This window comes from Xenopus laevis, chromosome 4L (assembly GCF_017654675.1).
Source record: "Xenopus laevis strain J_2021 chromosome 4L, Xenopus_laevis_v10.1, whole genome shotgun sequence".
Lineage (NCBI taxonomy): Eukaryota > Metazoa > Chordata > Amphibia > Anura > Pipidae > Xenopus > Xenopus laevis.
In genome coordinates, this window is record NC_054377.1 from 62,538,498 (window position 1) to 62,553,944 (window position 15,447).

Below are 15,447 nucleotides of genomic sequence, written 5' to 3' on the forward strand. Positions count from 1 at the left end.
ATAACCAAGACGAGAATACGATTGTTTAAACAAAGTTCTATATAATGCACAGTCCAAAACCTACTGTAATTCTAACAATTTTCTTCTTATGCTAGAGTTGCTTAGAATAATGGTTAATTTCACTGTTAAGTTTACAACCCCTTTGAGGAAGTTATTACACTTTCATTGTGCAAATTGGTTTATTTAGTTTTACAACCCCTTTAAGTGGGGTTAGCAAGACATAATGTTTTACAGAGTGAAGCAGGTAACTTCTTTCAATTTGGTTTTACAAACCCTTTTAGTGTCTTATGCATTTGCCTACTCAGAACAATAGTTTGCTTCCTTCTGTAATCTTACCGTATATTATTTATTAGGTATAAAACCCAAGGCTCTCTTAATAAATGTACGTTTTGTGCATTCAAAGTGGTCTTAATTTTTAGCACAAATCTTACTCATCGTTTTGCATAGGATTTGCTGATTGAGCAGTGAATTCCTTAATATTCATAACTTCCATTATCTTGATGCAGATGTAATTTAGTATGTTGGAGACATTTTCAACTGCATTCTCCCAAGAATTTCTTGCTCTATCTATACTTTCATATGAACATTTGCAAATAATGTATCCTATCTGCTAGAAGATATTACCTTTAATGAATATTTTAAACTTTCAGAATAAAGCGTTAAATGCTTTATTGTTGAAAATGCCTCTAATAAATTATGCTTCCTTTTTTTCCTTTAACATTAAGGTGGAAAAGCATTTACATAAAATGGTCCATAGTTTTTATGATTGTTAAAGCTGAACACATTTATGTACCAATCTTAATAAATTACATTGTCCTCCTAGGACTTTCAGATGTATATTAATATGTGTTTTATAGTTCAGCCTACCAAAGGCATAGAGTTTATTAAATGGGTTAAATTAAATTCCAAGATTAAATCTGAGACAAGTATTGCGCTTGCAAACACTGTATTAATTTGAATACACATTTCAAAAAATAGAAGTGAATTCCATAACTTTATGCTTGAACATTTGTTTAAAATCAGTATTTTAAACATGTGATATCACTAGTATTTTTTTATTGGTGAATTTACTGTGTTTCTTAAAAATGTTAGATTAATACCTTCTATGTTCTGATTTTATTGGCTGCATGGGAGTGCAGTTGTATAGTGAAGCTCTATGCAAGGGTTTATATCTTACTTCCTTGTTGATGTGGGTTTTTTCTCTTGATGCTCCTGGTTTCTTCCAACAGTCCAAAAACACACAGACAGGTTAATAAGCTGTTGATAAACACTGACCCAAAGGTGTGTGCATGAGACAATGATCTCAGATTGGAAGCTCCACTTGGGCATGGGCCAATGTGAATGACTAAGTTTCTGTAATTGGCTTTATATAAGCTATATACTTTGTGAGCCTAACTATATTCAGTGAGACTCATTCATATATATGTATAATTTTCTGGATCTGAGACTTTGTTTATGCTCATAGTTTTGCAACTGGGAATTAGTAGTACATTACCCCTTGCAGCCTAAAAATCGAAACAGTAAAGGAAAGGTCAAATTATTAGTAACCCCCAGTAATTGCTAACGTGTTACAGTTGAGCTGTCCGCTGAAAAATTCTGTATTCGATATTACACAAAATTAGTCTCAAAACTTTTTGTTTCTTCACAACTAACTAGTTACTACCTGCCAACTAAACCCTATTCCTTTCTAACCGTAACCTGCCAGACCCCTTGCAATCTGGCTTTCGGCCATACCATTCGAAAAGTAACAGAAGCACAGTGCACCTGAGGAAGGGGTTCTCCCAGAAAGCTTGTGTTACTTTTCCGCCACTTTAAAGGCAAAGCAGGAGGATGGTGTGCTCCATATCCCGTTATTCATTTTCCCCTCTACCATCTAACACCCACAAGATCCCAGAAAAGTCTGACAGTTAACAGCTTCCCTCTCCTCACAGTTGTGCTCCTCTAATGATCTACTTCTCAACCCACTCATTACAGCTTTACATACTTGCATTCAAGTAGGTGCCAGGGCTGCCTTCTCTGGCATTCCCTTCCACGTTCTGTGTGACTTTCTACCAATCTCTCTATCAACAATTTCTTAAAAACACATTTTTTAAAGAAACTTGCCCTTATTTAACATAGCTTCAGCATACCTCATGTGCTGCTAAACACAATGCTTAAAGCAAAATGAAAGTTCCAATTGATGGGGGAATGCCAAATGTTAGGGCACCCCCAAGGATTGTCATACTTACTTGATACCCTCGGCCGAAGCTCTTGTTAGCAGTAACCTGCAACGGCCCAGGGCACTAATGGTCGATCGATCCTTTTCCTTCTTTCCTTCTTTCTTCAGATGGGCATGCATCCGCAGTAGACTTAAAAGCAGGATTTTAACAAAAGTGCAGGCTTTTTCTCTACTGCGCTTGTATCCGCCACTGGATTATGAAGAAGGGAAGAAGACGATTGATCAATCGCTTGCTTGTGCCCCGGTACAGTATTCTGCTAACAGGAGCACCTACCTGAGGTATCAGGTAAGTTATTACAATTATTGGTTGTGATCTAACATGTGGCACCCCCATTGATTGGGCTTTCCTTCTTTTTTAATGCCACATCTCTCACCTTGCCAACTACTAATCTTGCCCATCCCCACACTTTGTGTCTCGTACCCCTTCTCCTTTTAGATGTAAACTCTTTTGGGCAGGGCACTCTTTACCCCTTGTAATATTTTGTATGTTCAATAAATTCACCCATTTATTGTACAGCACTCATAATAGGTTGGCACTTTACAAATACATCTAATAATGATATAACAATTACTAATAATTATTATAATAATAATGCTATATAGAGAATAGGCTTTTGCATTCCTAGCTTACATTGTGAAAAACAAAGAGACATGGATTGTCTGTAGTTCTGCTTGAAACCCTCAGGTACCAGTATACTTAGGAGATAAAGGTGAGAGTCCTAACACTGATTCCTGAAATAACAAGGCTTGAGTAAAGTGTACCATATAATTTATTGTTTTTTTACTCTAGCACATGTCAATCACATCAGTGTTATGTTTATCTACTGTTGATTTACTGTGTCAAACTGGTTATGACCCAGCCACATTATTGTATGAGAGGGTACTAAGCTGGTAAAAGGTATGGAAAATCTTAGCTATGAGGAAAGACTGGCCAAATATTCACACTGGAGAAGAGGCGCTTAAGGGGTGATATGATAACTATGTATAAATATATAAGGGGATCATATAATAATCTCTCTAATGCTTTATTTACCAGTAGGTCTTTCCAGCTGACACCCATTCCAATTTGAAGAAAAGAGGTTCCGCCTAAATATTCAGAAGGGAATTTTTACAGTGAGAGCTGTGAAGATGTGGAATTCTCTCCCTGAATCAGTTGTACAGGCTGATACATTAGATAGCTTTAAGAAGGGGTTGGATGGCTTTTTAGCAAGTAAGGGAATACAGGGTTATGGGAGATAGCTCATAGTCCAAGTTGATCCAGGGACTAGTCCGATTACCATTTTGGAGTCAGGAAGGAATTTTTTCCCCCTCTTAGGCAAATTGGAGAGGCTTCAGATGGGTTTTTTTTGGCCTTCCTCTGGATCAACTAGCAGTTAGGCAGGTTTAGTGTTTGACTGGCTCACCGGGATACCAGGAAAACCCCCGGTGGGCCCAGGCTTCAGTGGGCCTCTTCCTTCTAAACATTTGGCCTATTTCATGGTCATTCCCTATTTCTTTATGGGAAAAAAGAGGCTAAATAATGGAATAATAGAGTATAGTAAGCAGATATAAAAGACTAGGAGAATAAAGAAGTTAAGTGAGGAAAGGAGGAATAATAGTTTGGAAAGTGGACGCTCAGCCTAAGGTTTTCTGGTGGGCCCCTGGCATGCCAGTCCGACACTGGGCAGGTTAAAAAAAGTTAAAAGGTTGAACTTGATGGACATTTGTCTTTTTTCAACTTGCAATGTTACTATGTATGAGGGCAGGAGGATTTTGGGGGAAAAGACATCATATGGAAAGATAGCTAGCTGGATGGGTTTTTCTCCCCTTAAAGAGTTTGTGCGATAAAGTCGAGCAATGTTCATCTCTCATAGCCATGGCTGCAGCACAACATGTCTTGGTCATATAAGCAAGTCAAACTTATAATGGTTACTAATGCTGCTTTTAAGAATAACCTATTCCAGTGTATTTGTGTGTGTGTTGAAAGTAGAGCAGTGGTGAATCTTAGCTCTGCAAAAGATGTAAATTCCACACAACTTCCCGATGGCTTTATGGCCCAGCTTGATGCACACATTATTTTCTTTACAAGATTTATGCTTCTTGTTTTCAAAGTATTTTCACTGTATAACTTCTGTTGTACACCCAGTGCTAAATGAGGTGGGCTTTCTCTTGGCCTGGTGTGAATTTGACAATAACTTGTGCTAAATGTGAAGAATACGTGTGACACATCAGGGGGCAGATTTATCAAAGGTCGCGGTGAATTCCTATTCGATCGAAAACGTACCTATATGACCAAAAAAAACTTTGACTTAATTTCGGTTGGTCTTTTTGAATTCGAAATTTGAAGTTTTTTCAAGCATCTGACACACCAAGCTCCTGGGCCTTGTATGCTTCTCCAGAGTATTTACTGGGGTATAATTTACAAATACAACTATTGTGTGCTTTAAACTCAGCTAAGTAGCTGAGCCTAACTTTTCTTGCACCTAATGTGCATATTATATATATGTAATAAGATGCAGAGTTACAAGTAGGGTTGCCACCTGGCCCGTATTTTACCGGCCTGACCAGTAAAAATGATGGCTGATCCCAATGTTATTAATAGGGACAAAAGATAAATATATAGGTAGGCCGGTACAGTATGTTTTTCCAGAAAAGGTGGCAACCCTAGTTACAAGGGAGCCCTGTACTTTAGTAATGCCCTTGGCCAGAGTAAAGATTAGGGCTTCCAAAATTAGTATTTTATAAATATTTTCTTTGTCCTGCCCAGACACAGATGTGTGCAGTTTAATAACGGGCACAAAAATTTCACCACCGGATTTTCTAAGGTCATCAGCTTCCTCTGGATTTTAACAAATACAATTGTAAGTCTGCAAAATGAAAACTGAATTGCTGAGAAAAGAATAGACTAAGGATTGTATTATTGTTTTGAATTTAGCATCAGTTAGTAAATGAGACCCAGTATATCTGATTAAATCACAATTTCTGGAGTGCAGTCATTATGTGTTGGGAGAGGATGTTGCTTCCTCTGTGTAGCTTGCAGTGCAAAGTGTTCAGCATGTCCCTCCATGGGGAACAGAGACAAGCTCGTTTAGTTCCAGGCACATGAACACCACTGGGGATTAAGGGCTATATTTTGAAATTGGATAATAATGCTTTCAATCCCTTAAATAGTGACACATGCCTTTTGTTTCCAGCTAGATTAGACTATGGTATGTTATGACAAATCTAGACTTTTTCGTCCTCATTGCCAGGTTTGGCTGAAGCAGTGATGTTACATTCTAGAGAAACATAATTGGTTTAAAAATAGCTTAGCCATGCTAGGTGCTGATATGTATGCTAGAGTTCTGTAAAAAAAACCACAATACTCTTATACGTTGTTTTTTTACATTTATATTAAGGATACAGCATATCAGATGTTTGTGTGTCTAGTACGTCTGTAGTGATTAGAACTTTATGCCAGGCTTTCTTTTTATATTGGGTTGTCACCTTTTGCCAGTGGCAGTACCGGCCAGTATTGAAAAATACGTGAGAGGAGGGTGCAGGATATTGATGGGCGGGGTTATGATGTAAAAAGGAGTGAAGGTGTGTAGGAAGATTTTTTTTTTTGGTGCATGAGGAAGATTGGCAGGGAATTGGGGTGGTCTTGGGGAAGAGCCACTGGATATTACAATATAAATTTGTGATACTGTCCTTGACTGTTATTTTACTGGAGAGGCCAGTGAACTATTAGCCAGATGACAACCTTAATTGGATATGAGTACGAGGGGTTGTATACAAGGCTAATTTATAGGCTGATAAAATCATAATTTTTCATTAAAGGGGTTGTTCATCTTTTTGTTTGTTTTTTTACTTTTTATTCAGCAGCTCTCCGGTTTGAAATTTCAGCAGTCTGGTTGCTAATTACCCTAGCAACCATGAATTGATTTGATTGAGACTGGAATATGAACAGGAGATGGCCTGAATAGAAATATGAGTGATAGCAATAACCAGACATTTGTAGCCTTAAAAAGCATTTGTTTTTTAGATGGGGTCAGTGACCCCCATTTGAATGCTGGAAAGAGTCAGAAGAAGAAGAAGGCAAATATTTAAAAAACTATAAAAAAAATAAAAAAATTAAGGCCAATTCAAAAGATGCTTAGCATTAGGAATTCTATAACATACTAAAAACTTCTAATTTTTTTTTTTTTTTGCAAACTGGAGAGCTGCTGAATAAAAAGCTAAATAACTCAAAAACGCAAATAAAAAAATGAAAACCAATTGTGTCAGAATATCATTCTCTACATCATACTAAAAGTTAATTTAAGGATGAACAACCCCTTTAATATGTATTCTGTGTCCCAATGTCACATTGAATTGCTGTTGCAATGGCTACACAGCATCTTATTTTATTTTTATTATTTAAATGAAGTAGTTCATAAATCAACCTTTGTTTTTGGTGTTACAGTTGTTTTAAAAGGACAATCCAACAGTAGCTTAGGCTGAATTAAAATGTGTTTCCCATTTTCACATTGTTCTGCCTTAAATTTTCTATTTCAGATCTTGCTGATTGGCTTTTAATTTAGTGGCTTACTTGCTCTCTAGTTGTTCTCGGCAGTATTTAATCAGATCATCTGGAATTAAAAATATGAAATATATTGGTCTTGATTACCCTGTTGGTTAGTGTTCTTACAAATACAGTTAATGCTGTTTATTTGAATGCTATTTTGAATAATATATTCTGATTAGGGGCTGAGTTCATTTTTCTAGAGTTTTCTTTTCTTACAAAGTTAAAAATGTTTTTTTGTAACTTACACTTCTAAAAACCTCTGGTTAAATACTTTTTCTCATATATGTGATTGTGCATTCAATTATATAGAAATATTCATTCTATTTCCTTTAACCTCTTTGATAGCCGTGTGTTTAAGACAGACATGGAGTTGGAGGTTCTTCGATACACAAATCGCATCTCCAGTGAAGCCCACAAGGAGGTAAATAATTGTTTAAATGGTATAATGTGCCCTTAGACTGGCATACATTTTTTAACATTTGGCATAATTGAAAGTATTTATGAAAAAAACGAAATAGATTCCTATTTTCCTTGACAGCGTAAAAGGAAATACCTCCTAGATATAAAAATCAGTAAAGTTTTTGCAGTTGCAAAGTCAACTTTGGCAGAAACCCATTGATTCCCTTTACTTCTCTCACTGAGTAAACCTACCATTATTTCTTTTCACTGTCTTTCTTTAATAAAATATTCTCTGCCTAGGTACAAAAAGAATGTGACATTAAAGCAGTTACCATATCTTGGCTGCCAATTATCTTCGATTTACTGGAAAGTTTGTGTGCTTTTAAAATATTTCCCAGGGCATTGTTTTCATCCCTGAAAATGTGCTTGATGATATGTATTTGTGATTCTTATGGGTTAATGTAATATAAAGTTCCAAAATTGCTCCAGTTGCCAATAGCATCCAATCATCAGTTATAATTTACTATCTGCTGTTAGAAAGCAAACATCTGATGACAAAATGGGCAATTTGGCAAATATTGCAAATTCAAAGCACCTTAGAGACTAAAGCTGGCCATAGACGCAAAGATCTGATCGTACGAATCAACGTAGGATCGGACTTTCCCATCTCCCATCTCCCGACCCTCCACTAACCATTCAGATCAAAGTCTTTACCATTCCGATCAAATAAGAACAGATCACCCAATGTTCTGCCCCTGACAGCAATCGTACGATACTTATGTCTGACAACACTAGTGACAGTCTCCCTCTGAAAATCGTACGATCGGCAATACACGCAGAGATATTATCGGCAGGCGACAGAAATTTTCTAACCTGTCCCATCGACCAAACGACCGATCTCCGGCGGACGAAAAATGTCGGGACTCTCCACACACGGTCCGAAAATCGTACGAATCCACGATTCGTACGATCGGATCTTTGCGTCTATGGCCAGCTTAAGGGGCCCATTTACTTAGCTCGAGTGAAGGAATAGAGGAAAAAAACTTTGAATTTCGAATGTTTTTTTTTGGCTACTTTGACCATCGAATGGGCTACTTTGACCTTCGACTACGATTCGAACTAAAAATCGTTCGACTATTCGACCATTCGATAGTCTAAGTACTTTCTCTTTAAGAAAAAACTTCGACCCCATAGTTCGCCACCTAAAAGCTACCGAAGTCAATGTTAGCCTATGGGGAAGGTCCCCATAGGCTTTCTAAGCTTTTTTTTAGGTCGAAGAAAAATCATTCGATCGATGGATTAAAATCCTTCGAATCGAACGATTCAAGGATTTAATCGGTCGATCGAACAATTTTTAATTCGATTGTTCGATCGAACTATTTGCGCTAAATCCTTCACTATTCGAAGTCGAAGGATTTAAATTCGATGGTAGAATATCGAGGGTTAATTAACCCTCGATATTCGACCCTATGTAAATCTGCCCCTGGATGTTGAAGGAATAGGTCAACTGTTTTGAATTTCTAGTATTTAATAGAATGGCTAATTTTTGGCAACTTTTCAATTAGACTTCTTTTTTTCGTGTTTTTAAATCATTTGTCTTCTTTTTTCTGCCTCTTTCTAGCTGTCAGATAGGGGTTGCTGACCCTGGCAGCCTCAAAACTATTACTCTGTGAGGCTTTTATTTTATTATTATTATTTTTTTAGGCCACTCCTTTTCATATTCTAGTCTCACTTTTAAACTACAACCTGGTTGCTAGGGTAAACTGAACCCCAGCAACCAGAAACTAGATAGCTGCTGAAGCTAAAACTTTAAAAAAAAAAACACAAACACAAAAAAAATGAAAATTGCAAATAGTCTTAGAATTTGAATGTCTACACCATACTAAAATGTAATTTACAGGTAAACCACCATTTATAGAAATATTCCAAATTAATACTAATACTGGGTTATGTGGGTGCACCTTGACCAAAACTATTAACTTCACTATTCTCCCCAGGTCATGAAGGCAGCAAGAGTTGGAATGAAAGAATACGAACTGGAGAGGTAAAGCAGACATTTATGCAATACATTAGTGATTCCGAAAGATGATGTGTAAGGCGTAAAACATCAATATAATAGATTTCCATTTTATAAAAATTAACTGAATTGCACAAAAATGCCATTAATGTCTAGGTGTCAGCAGTGAACCCTTTTAGTAAATGGCCCTAATTTTGTCAAGTCTGTGTAAGTCTTTGTTGGTATTCGTGTGAGTATTTTTTGCTACATTTCTAAATCACAAGTTTTTTTTATTTCATTTTATAATTAAAATGTTTGTTGCTTTGTGTGTGTACACGTGACTGTGTACAGCAATCTTTCAGCTCGAGAAGGAAACTATTATTTCTCTCCTTGCACATTTAAACATTTAGATTTAATATTTGGGAGAGGAACCTGCCTCACTATATCAAAAGCAAATTACTTTAAGAAAACTGTAATTCCACCAGAAATGTTTACATAAAAAATGTCCCTCCAGGAAGCAACATCTTGCTGAATTATTATTCAGCCGAAATGATGCCTTTGCAGAACTTATGCAGCTAAACTTTAATAATCTGTGTGCTGCTGGAGTATAGTATGTTTAACTTTAAAGTCATCGTGAGTGGAGACTTTGAGACCTTACTTGATGATTTCAGAAAATATATTTTTCTTGTACAGGTATGTTATATGTTATATGTAATGCTTGGGACCTGGGATTCATAATTTGGATCACCATATCTTATGTCTACTAAAAAGATATTTAACAGCTAAATAAACCCGATAGGATTGTATTGCCCCGAATATGGTTTCATGCAGCTTAGTTTCAATCAAGCACAATGTACTGTTTTATTATTGCAAAGAAAAAGGTAATAACACTTCAAGAAAAATTGAGTTATATGCCTAAAATGGGAATGTATGGAAGTTGACCTTCCTGTAATTCAGAGCTCTCTGTGATTGTAATGAAGAGAGAAAAAAACTGCAATAAATTACTTTTTTGGTAACTGCATTGTTATACAGACTGTACTATTAAAAAGAATTAATAACCTGTAGTATCTAATGTATCTGCCAGTACTACTACTTTAGGAAGAGAATTCCATAACGTCACAGCTCTCACTCAAAAAAATCCCTTTTCTTTTATTTGAAATGGATGCCCTAGTTGCCATATCTCCCCTTAAGTGCCTCTTATCCAATGTAAATAATCTCAATTTGGCCAGTCTTTTTCATAACTGAGATTTCCCATTCCATTTATTAACCTAATTGCTCTTCTTTGGACTCCGCCTATTTCATTAATATCCCTTTTCATCACTGGGGGCCAAGTTGAATAAAAGTGGACCCATTACAAAACTGTCCAATAATTTGCTAATACCAACACTTGACAGATAATGCAGCATCATTTGCAAGTGCTGTTTTGTTGAAATAATAATCAATGGGCTGTAGGTACATTTGGTGACATGCTGTTTCTCCAACTGTGACCACAGATACTGTATTTATTTGAAATATCCAGCAAATAATATAACTGATGTAATATAAAATGCCAAATAAATCATTGCATATGATACCCGGTTCAAATCCAGACAGGTGTCAACCCTAGTCAGCTCTGCTACTAAGATATACTGTTTTTGTCTGTAGTGTTCCATTCCATACTATTCCATATCTCACATACAATATGCATCCACTAAAATCTTTTGATATTTTAGATCTAGCATATGTGTGAGCACAAGCAATAGTTTATATTATATTAAAGTGGCTAACTCTAAAATACATTGCCCCTTCTCTTGTTTAACCTATGAATTTAATAAGCATTTTAGATTTTGCCTGTTTTCCAGTAACATGTTGATTTCATTGCAATTTCAAATCCAGCTTTGGCTGAACTCAAGAAACCGTTTTTCTGATCAACAAATCATTTTAAGCAACTGTATAGGAAACTATATAGTAGAACTCCATTCTATGGTATAAAAGTGCAATGGCATACTAATGTGTATGAACTGGCATAGAAGTTAGATGTGCTGAGAGACATTGCCCCTGGCTAGAAGATCAAACACCAAAGTAATGGCATCTCAGTATGAGCCTTGTAAATTCTAACTAGATAACAACTAGCGACTCTCTACTTATTTGCAGCTCTTCCAGGCAATCAATTTATAACTCTTTGATGAAAAGAGGAAGAAACCTTATTGTGGATGTCACACTTGTGATATTGGAGTTCATCAAAAGTTTAGTAACTGTTGTCTAAGCAAGTATGCACTATTTTTGTATTGTGTGTTCTTGCAAATTCTACAAGAATTGCATATGCGGGTTAAATGGTAAGCAAAATGAATCATCATTTTACTGCATTAAGTGTGTTATTTTTCCATTTGCTGATTGCACGGTAAGTATTATAACTTGTTTGTGTTAGCCCAGTTTGGTCCATTTTAGCAGGATCTCCTAAGGATCTGCTTCATAAAAACAAGTGGTAACAAATGCAGCTGCCAATTCTTATGATAATCTACATTTTTCTTATTGCCAGATGGTAATCTGGTTCATCAAGACAAGTTGTAACAAACACTGCCAGCCCCAATTCTCATGAAAATCTACATTTTTCTTATTGCCAGATGGTAAAATGTCAGAGATTTAAATTTTTCATATTTGAAGGTGGCAACATGTTGTGTGGAGGCTCCCTGTGAGTTTATGGCCCAGCTGGGCTGAATAGGTTAAACTGGCCTTAGGTTGACTTTGGTAGACAGGTGGGTTAGTACCAGGAGGTGTGCAATAATTAGCAATAACATTTAGCTGAAGTTGTACTATTTGGTAAAGGACGAACACCCACGGCCTTATTAAATTGTTTTTAGTTAAACCGTAAGCCCATACACCCCTTGAATATTCACCAAACTGCCATTTGTTCTTTTAATGCTAACCATGTTAAGCAGGAAATGCATGAATAGTAAGCAACCATTTAAAAATGGTTCACATAAGTGAAAATGTTGCATAAAAACAGAATATAAACAGAATAAATATGAAACTGCCAAAACAAGTGTTTAATAATGAAAGCATCAAAAGTAGCAGCAATCCAAAGCATGAAACTATATGAAATTTTAAACAAAGTAAAAAAAAAAAAACATTGAGTATTCCAGAACATTTTCACTGAAAACTGGCTCTGTGTTCAAAATGTTTTTAGAGCATTGTTCTACTCTCTTTAGAGCTGATCTATTGAGTATCCTCGGGGGAGATATTTTCGTCTGCTGTTTGTTCTGTCACTTTGTACATTCTGCAGAAGTATGGTGTACTATGTCTGTTTCTTTCCAATGTGGGTGTTTATCGCCACTACAAATTATTTGCGTGGATAATCAGCAAGGAGCCAAAGACATTTTGCGATTATGGGTTTTCCAGAGATAATGTTTCCCTTGGCTACTGACCTTCATAGAGGAAGGTTTATATGAGATTAAAACATTATTTAGCTAGGCAGCATGGCTTTCAAAATAACTTGGATTGCTGCAGCCTTTTAAGAAAACGAGCGTACAGAATACTGTTCAGGGGAATGCTTGCCACTTTGAAGTTTAAAGTACTAGCAGTAAATTGTTGCATTCTACCATGTAGTCCATTGTAAAACACTACTTTAGTACTTATTGTAAAGTATATAGCATCTAATGGAACATTTTCTAGCAACAAAATTGTAAGAACGGTTCGTGGGGAAAATTAACATGGTAGCCAATAGAGCCTTGCAAATATCATCTTAATCCAAAATGCAAGTTATTATTTACCATTATTGCTGTCATTGCTTAAAGCAACCCAGTACTTTAAGATAATAAAAATAAAAAAAAAACTTTTTGAGTCAGCTATGGAGTAATATAACTGCCAAAAAGCTGCAATAGTTGAACAGGAAGTGACAGTATTTTTTGTTACTCTTAATGATACTGCCAGAAGAATCACCTAGAATTAAGTGGAAGCCTCAAATGAAAAGCCTGAACAAGCTTGGACATCAGATTGATTCACCCAAGAACATTCCTTGAGACCAAAGCCAATGGTTCTAATATTTAAGAATGAATCGGAAGAAGCATGAACCAGTGATTTTCTCTATTTCAAGAGGCTTATGACTACAAGAAAAACTATTAAAAGCTACAGACTTAAAGGAGAAGGAAAGGTTAAAACTAAGTAAGCCTTATCAGAAAGGTCCATCTAAATATACCAGTAAACCCCCAAAGTAATGTTGCTCTGAGTCCCCTGTCAAAAGAAATACTGCATTTCTTTCCTTCTATTGTGTACACATGGGCTTCTGTATCAGACTTCCTGTCTTCAGCTTAAACCTCATTGCCCTGGGCAAGAGCATGCTCAGTTTGCTCCTCTTCCCCCACCCCTCCCTTCTCTACTGTAATCTGAGCCCAGAGCAGGGAGAGACTCAGGCAGGAAGTGATGTCACACCACATTAATACTGCAGCTCCTATTCTAAACAAACAGAGAGCTTCTATAGCTTTTTACTCAGGTATGGTAAAACATTCTACAGAATAAATATAGCATTCTAGCTTGCACTATTGCAGCTAATCTATTGGCAATAAAATGCCTCCGTAGCTTTCCTTCTCCTTTAATAAGGGGTACATGAGAATATTAGCAACAACTTTGGAAAAAAATTGAAGATGTAAGTTCCAAGACTTCCAAAGTAGGCAAATAGGGGCTAATGCTTTGTAATGAGCAAGACTATCTTTTGCAGCATGGAAAATATTCAGAGGAAAATATAAATCTTTCCAATTAACGCAGAAGAAGGGCTGTTAACCCATAGAGACATGAGAGATGTTACAAGTGTATTTTTGTCTGTGGAATGGATCAATTAAATCATTTTGAGTAGAAACAAACAAACATAAATAACAATTTGTAAAAATGTATAATTCTGGGTGTTTCATTGGTTGACATGTTCAGAAGCTTCATTACATTTAGAATTATAAAATAAAGAGAACTGCAGTTTGATGCCCAGAGAGTTGGGAAACTGAATATGCCCTCGGTGCAAACCAGAAGTGATGTCATCAGAAGTTTGTAGTGGCTGCAAAAAAAAGTACAATTTGCTTATATTGTGACCCACATCTGCAAGTCCTTCTTGCAAAAAACCCTGATTGGCAGAAAATCCAGCAGCACAACCTTATTTCCAATATCGTGGCTCTCTTGTGAATGATTCTTCATTCACCAATGTTCCCTGTATGGTGTGCACGTGCATAAATTTTGAGGCCAGGCACACAACAAATTGTGTTGCGCAAAATAATTTTGTTTGAAAACACAACCTTTTGGATTAATTCTGTCATAAGCACACAGTTTAAAAACGGTGAACAAAAGTTTGAAATGTGCCCAAAAAAAAAAGATTTTTTGCACTTTTTACCCACAATGAAAATTTTTGCCCAGAATTCCAATACAACAGACACCCAGAAAATATCTCTGCCATTTGCACATGATTTACAACTGTGTACAAAATTTAGTGCCTGCATTGGTAAATTGCACACGATTTGCATTTGAGTTCTGCTGCTGTCAGTATGGTTGATCTTGTCGTGTCCGACATATCAGTGCATGAAGTACCCCCTATTGTAAAATATAAGGATATTACAAGTTCCAAGGAGTTCCATGACCATATAAAAGCATGAGGCCACTAAGATCCAATTATAACTGATGACACCACTAAGCTCCTTTTAAAATATAATTTACAGGATATTCATGGCTCTTGTGTATTATAACCATATAATGTTTATATTGCATATTTTATACATTTAGTCGCCTCAGCATCTAGCACCGTATTTACACAGGTGCAAGTAATGCAATGCTGGATTTTTCTTTAGACATAGTAAAGCTTTTATAAACAAGTCCTATAAAATCACCTAAGTTTTGATGTACCTCATTAATGGGCAGCCAGTGAAAAGCATGAAAATACCCAAGTTATTTATCCACTATTCAGCATTTTCCCTAGAGTAGTGGGCCTAGAGTAGTGGGCCTAGAGTAGTGGGCCCCAGCTAAACAGTATGAAAATCAACTTGTCATGTTATATACCAGTCTGGATGTTCATTTATATTTGCTTTTATAATCCTTGATCCGCTTATAAGTGTGTTTTTGTTGACTTGTTGAGGTAAATTGACTTCCAATGAGTGTGGCCCCAAAAATAGCATTACTTGTGCATTCATGAAAAATTAAGCTTTACCAGAATTAAGCAACTGACTGTAATGAGTCTTTTTTTACCGTGTAATCCAAAAGCAGTTGAATTTACTAATTCTAACACATTTTTCATTCATTAAAATAAATAAAAAAATGGAATTCCCAGATCTTTAAGAAGACTTTGCTTCACTAAAAAGA

The 15,447-nt window shown here is 36.2% G+C and overlaps 1 protein-coding gene across 2 annotated transcripts in view; it reads left to right on the forward strand.

Annotated features, from left to right (window-relative positions):
* Positions 1-15,447, forward strand: part of pepd.L (peptidase D L homeolog) — a 135,134-nt gene that overhangs the window by 38,781 nt on the left and 80,906 nt on the right. For both annotated transcript variants that reach the window (XR_001935160.2, NM_001095944.1), the window contains 2 exon segments: positions 7,089-7,164; positions 9,140-9,186. Coding sequence is in view for 1 of the 2 variants with exons in the window: in NM_001095944.1 (NP_001089413.1) it covers positions 7,089-7,164; positions 9,140-9,186 (123 nt within the window). In the remaining variant the exon portion in view is untranslated.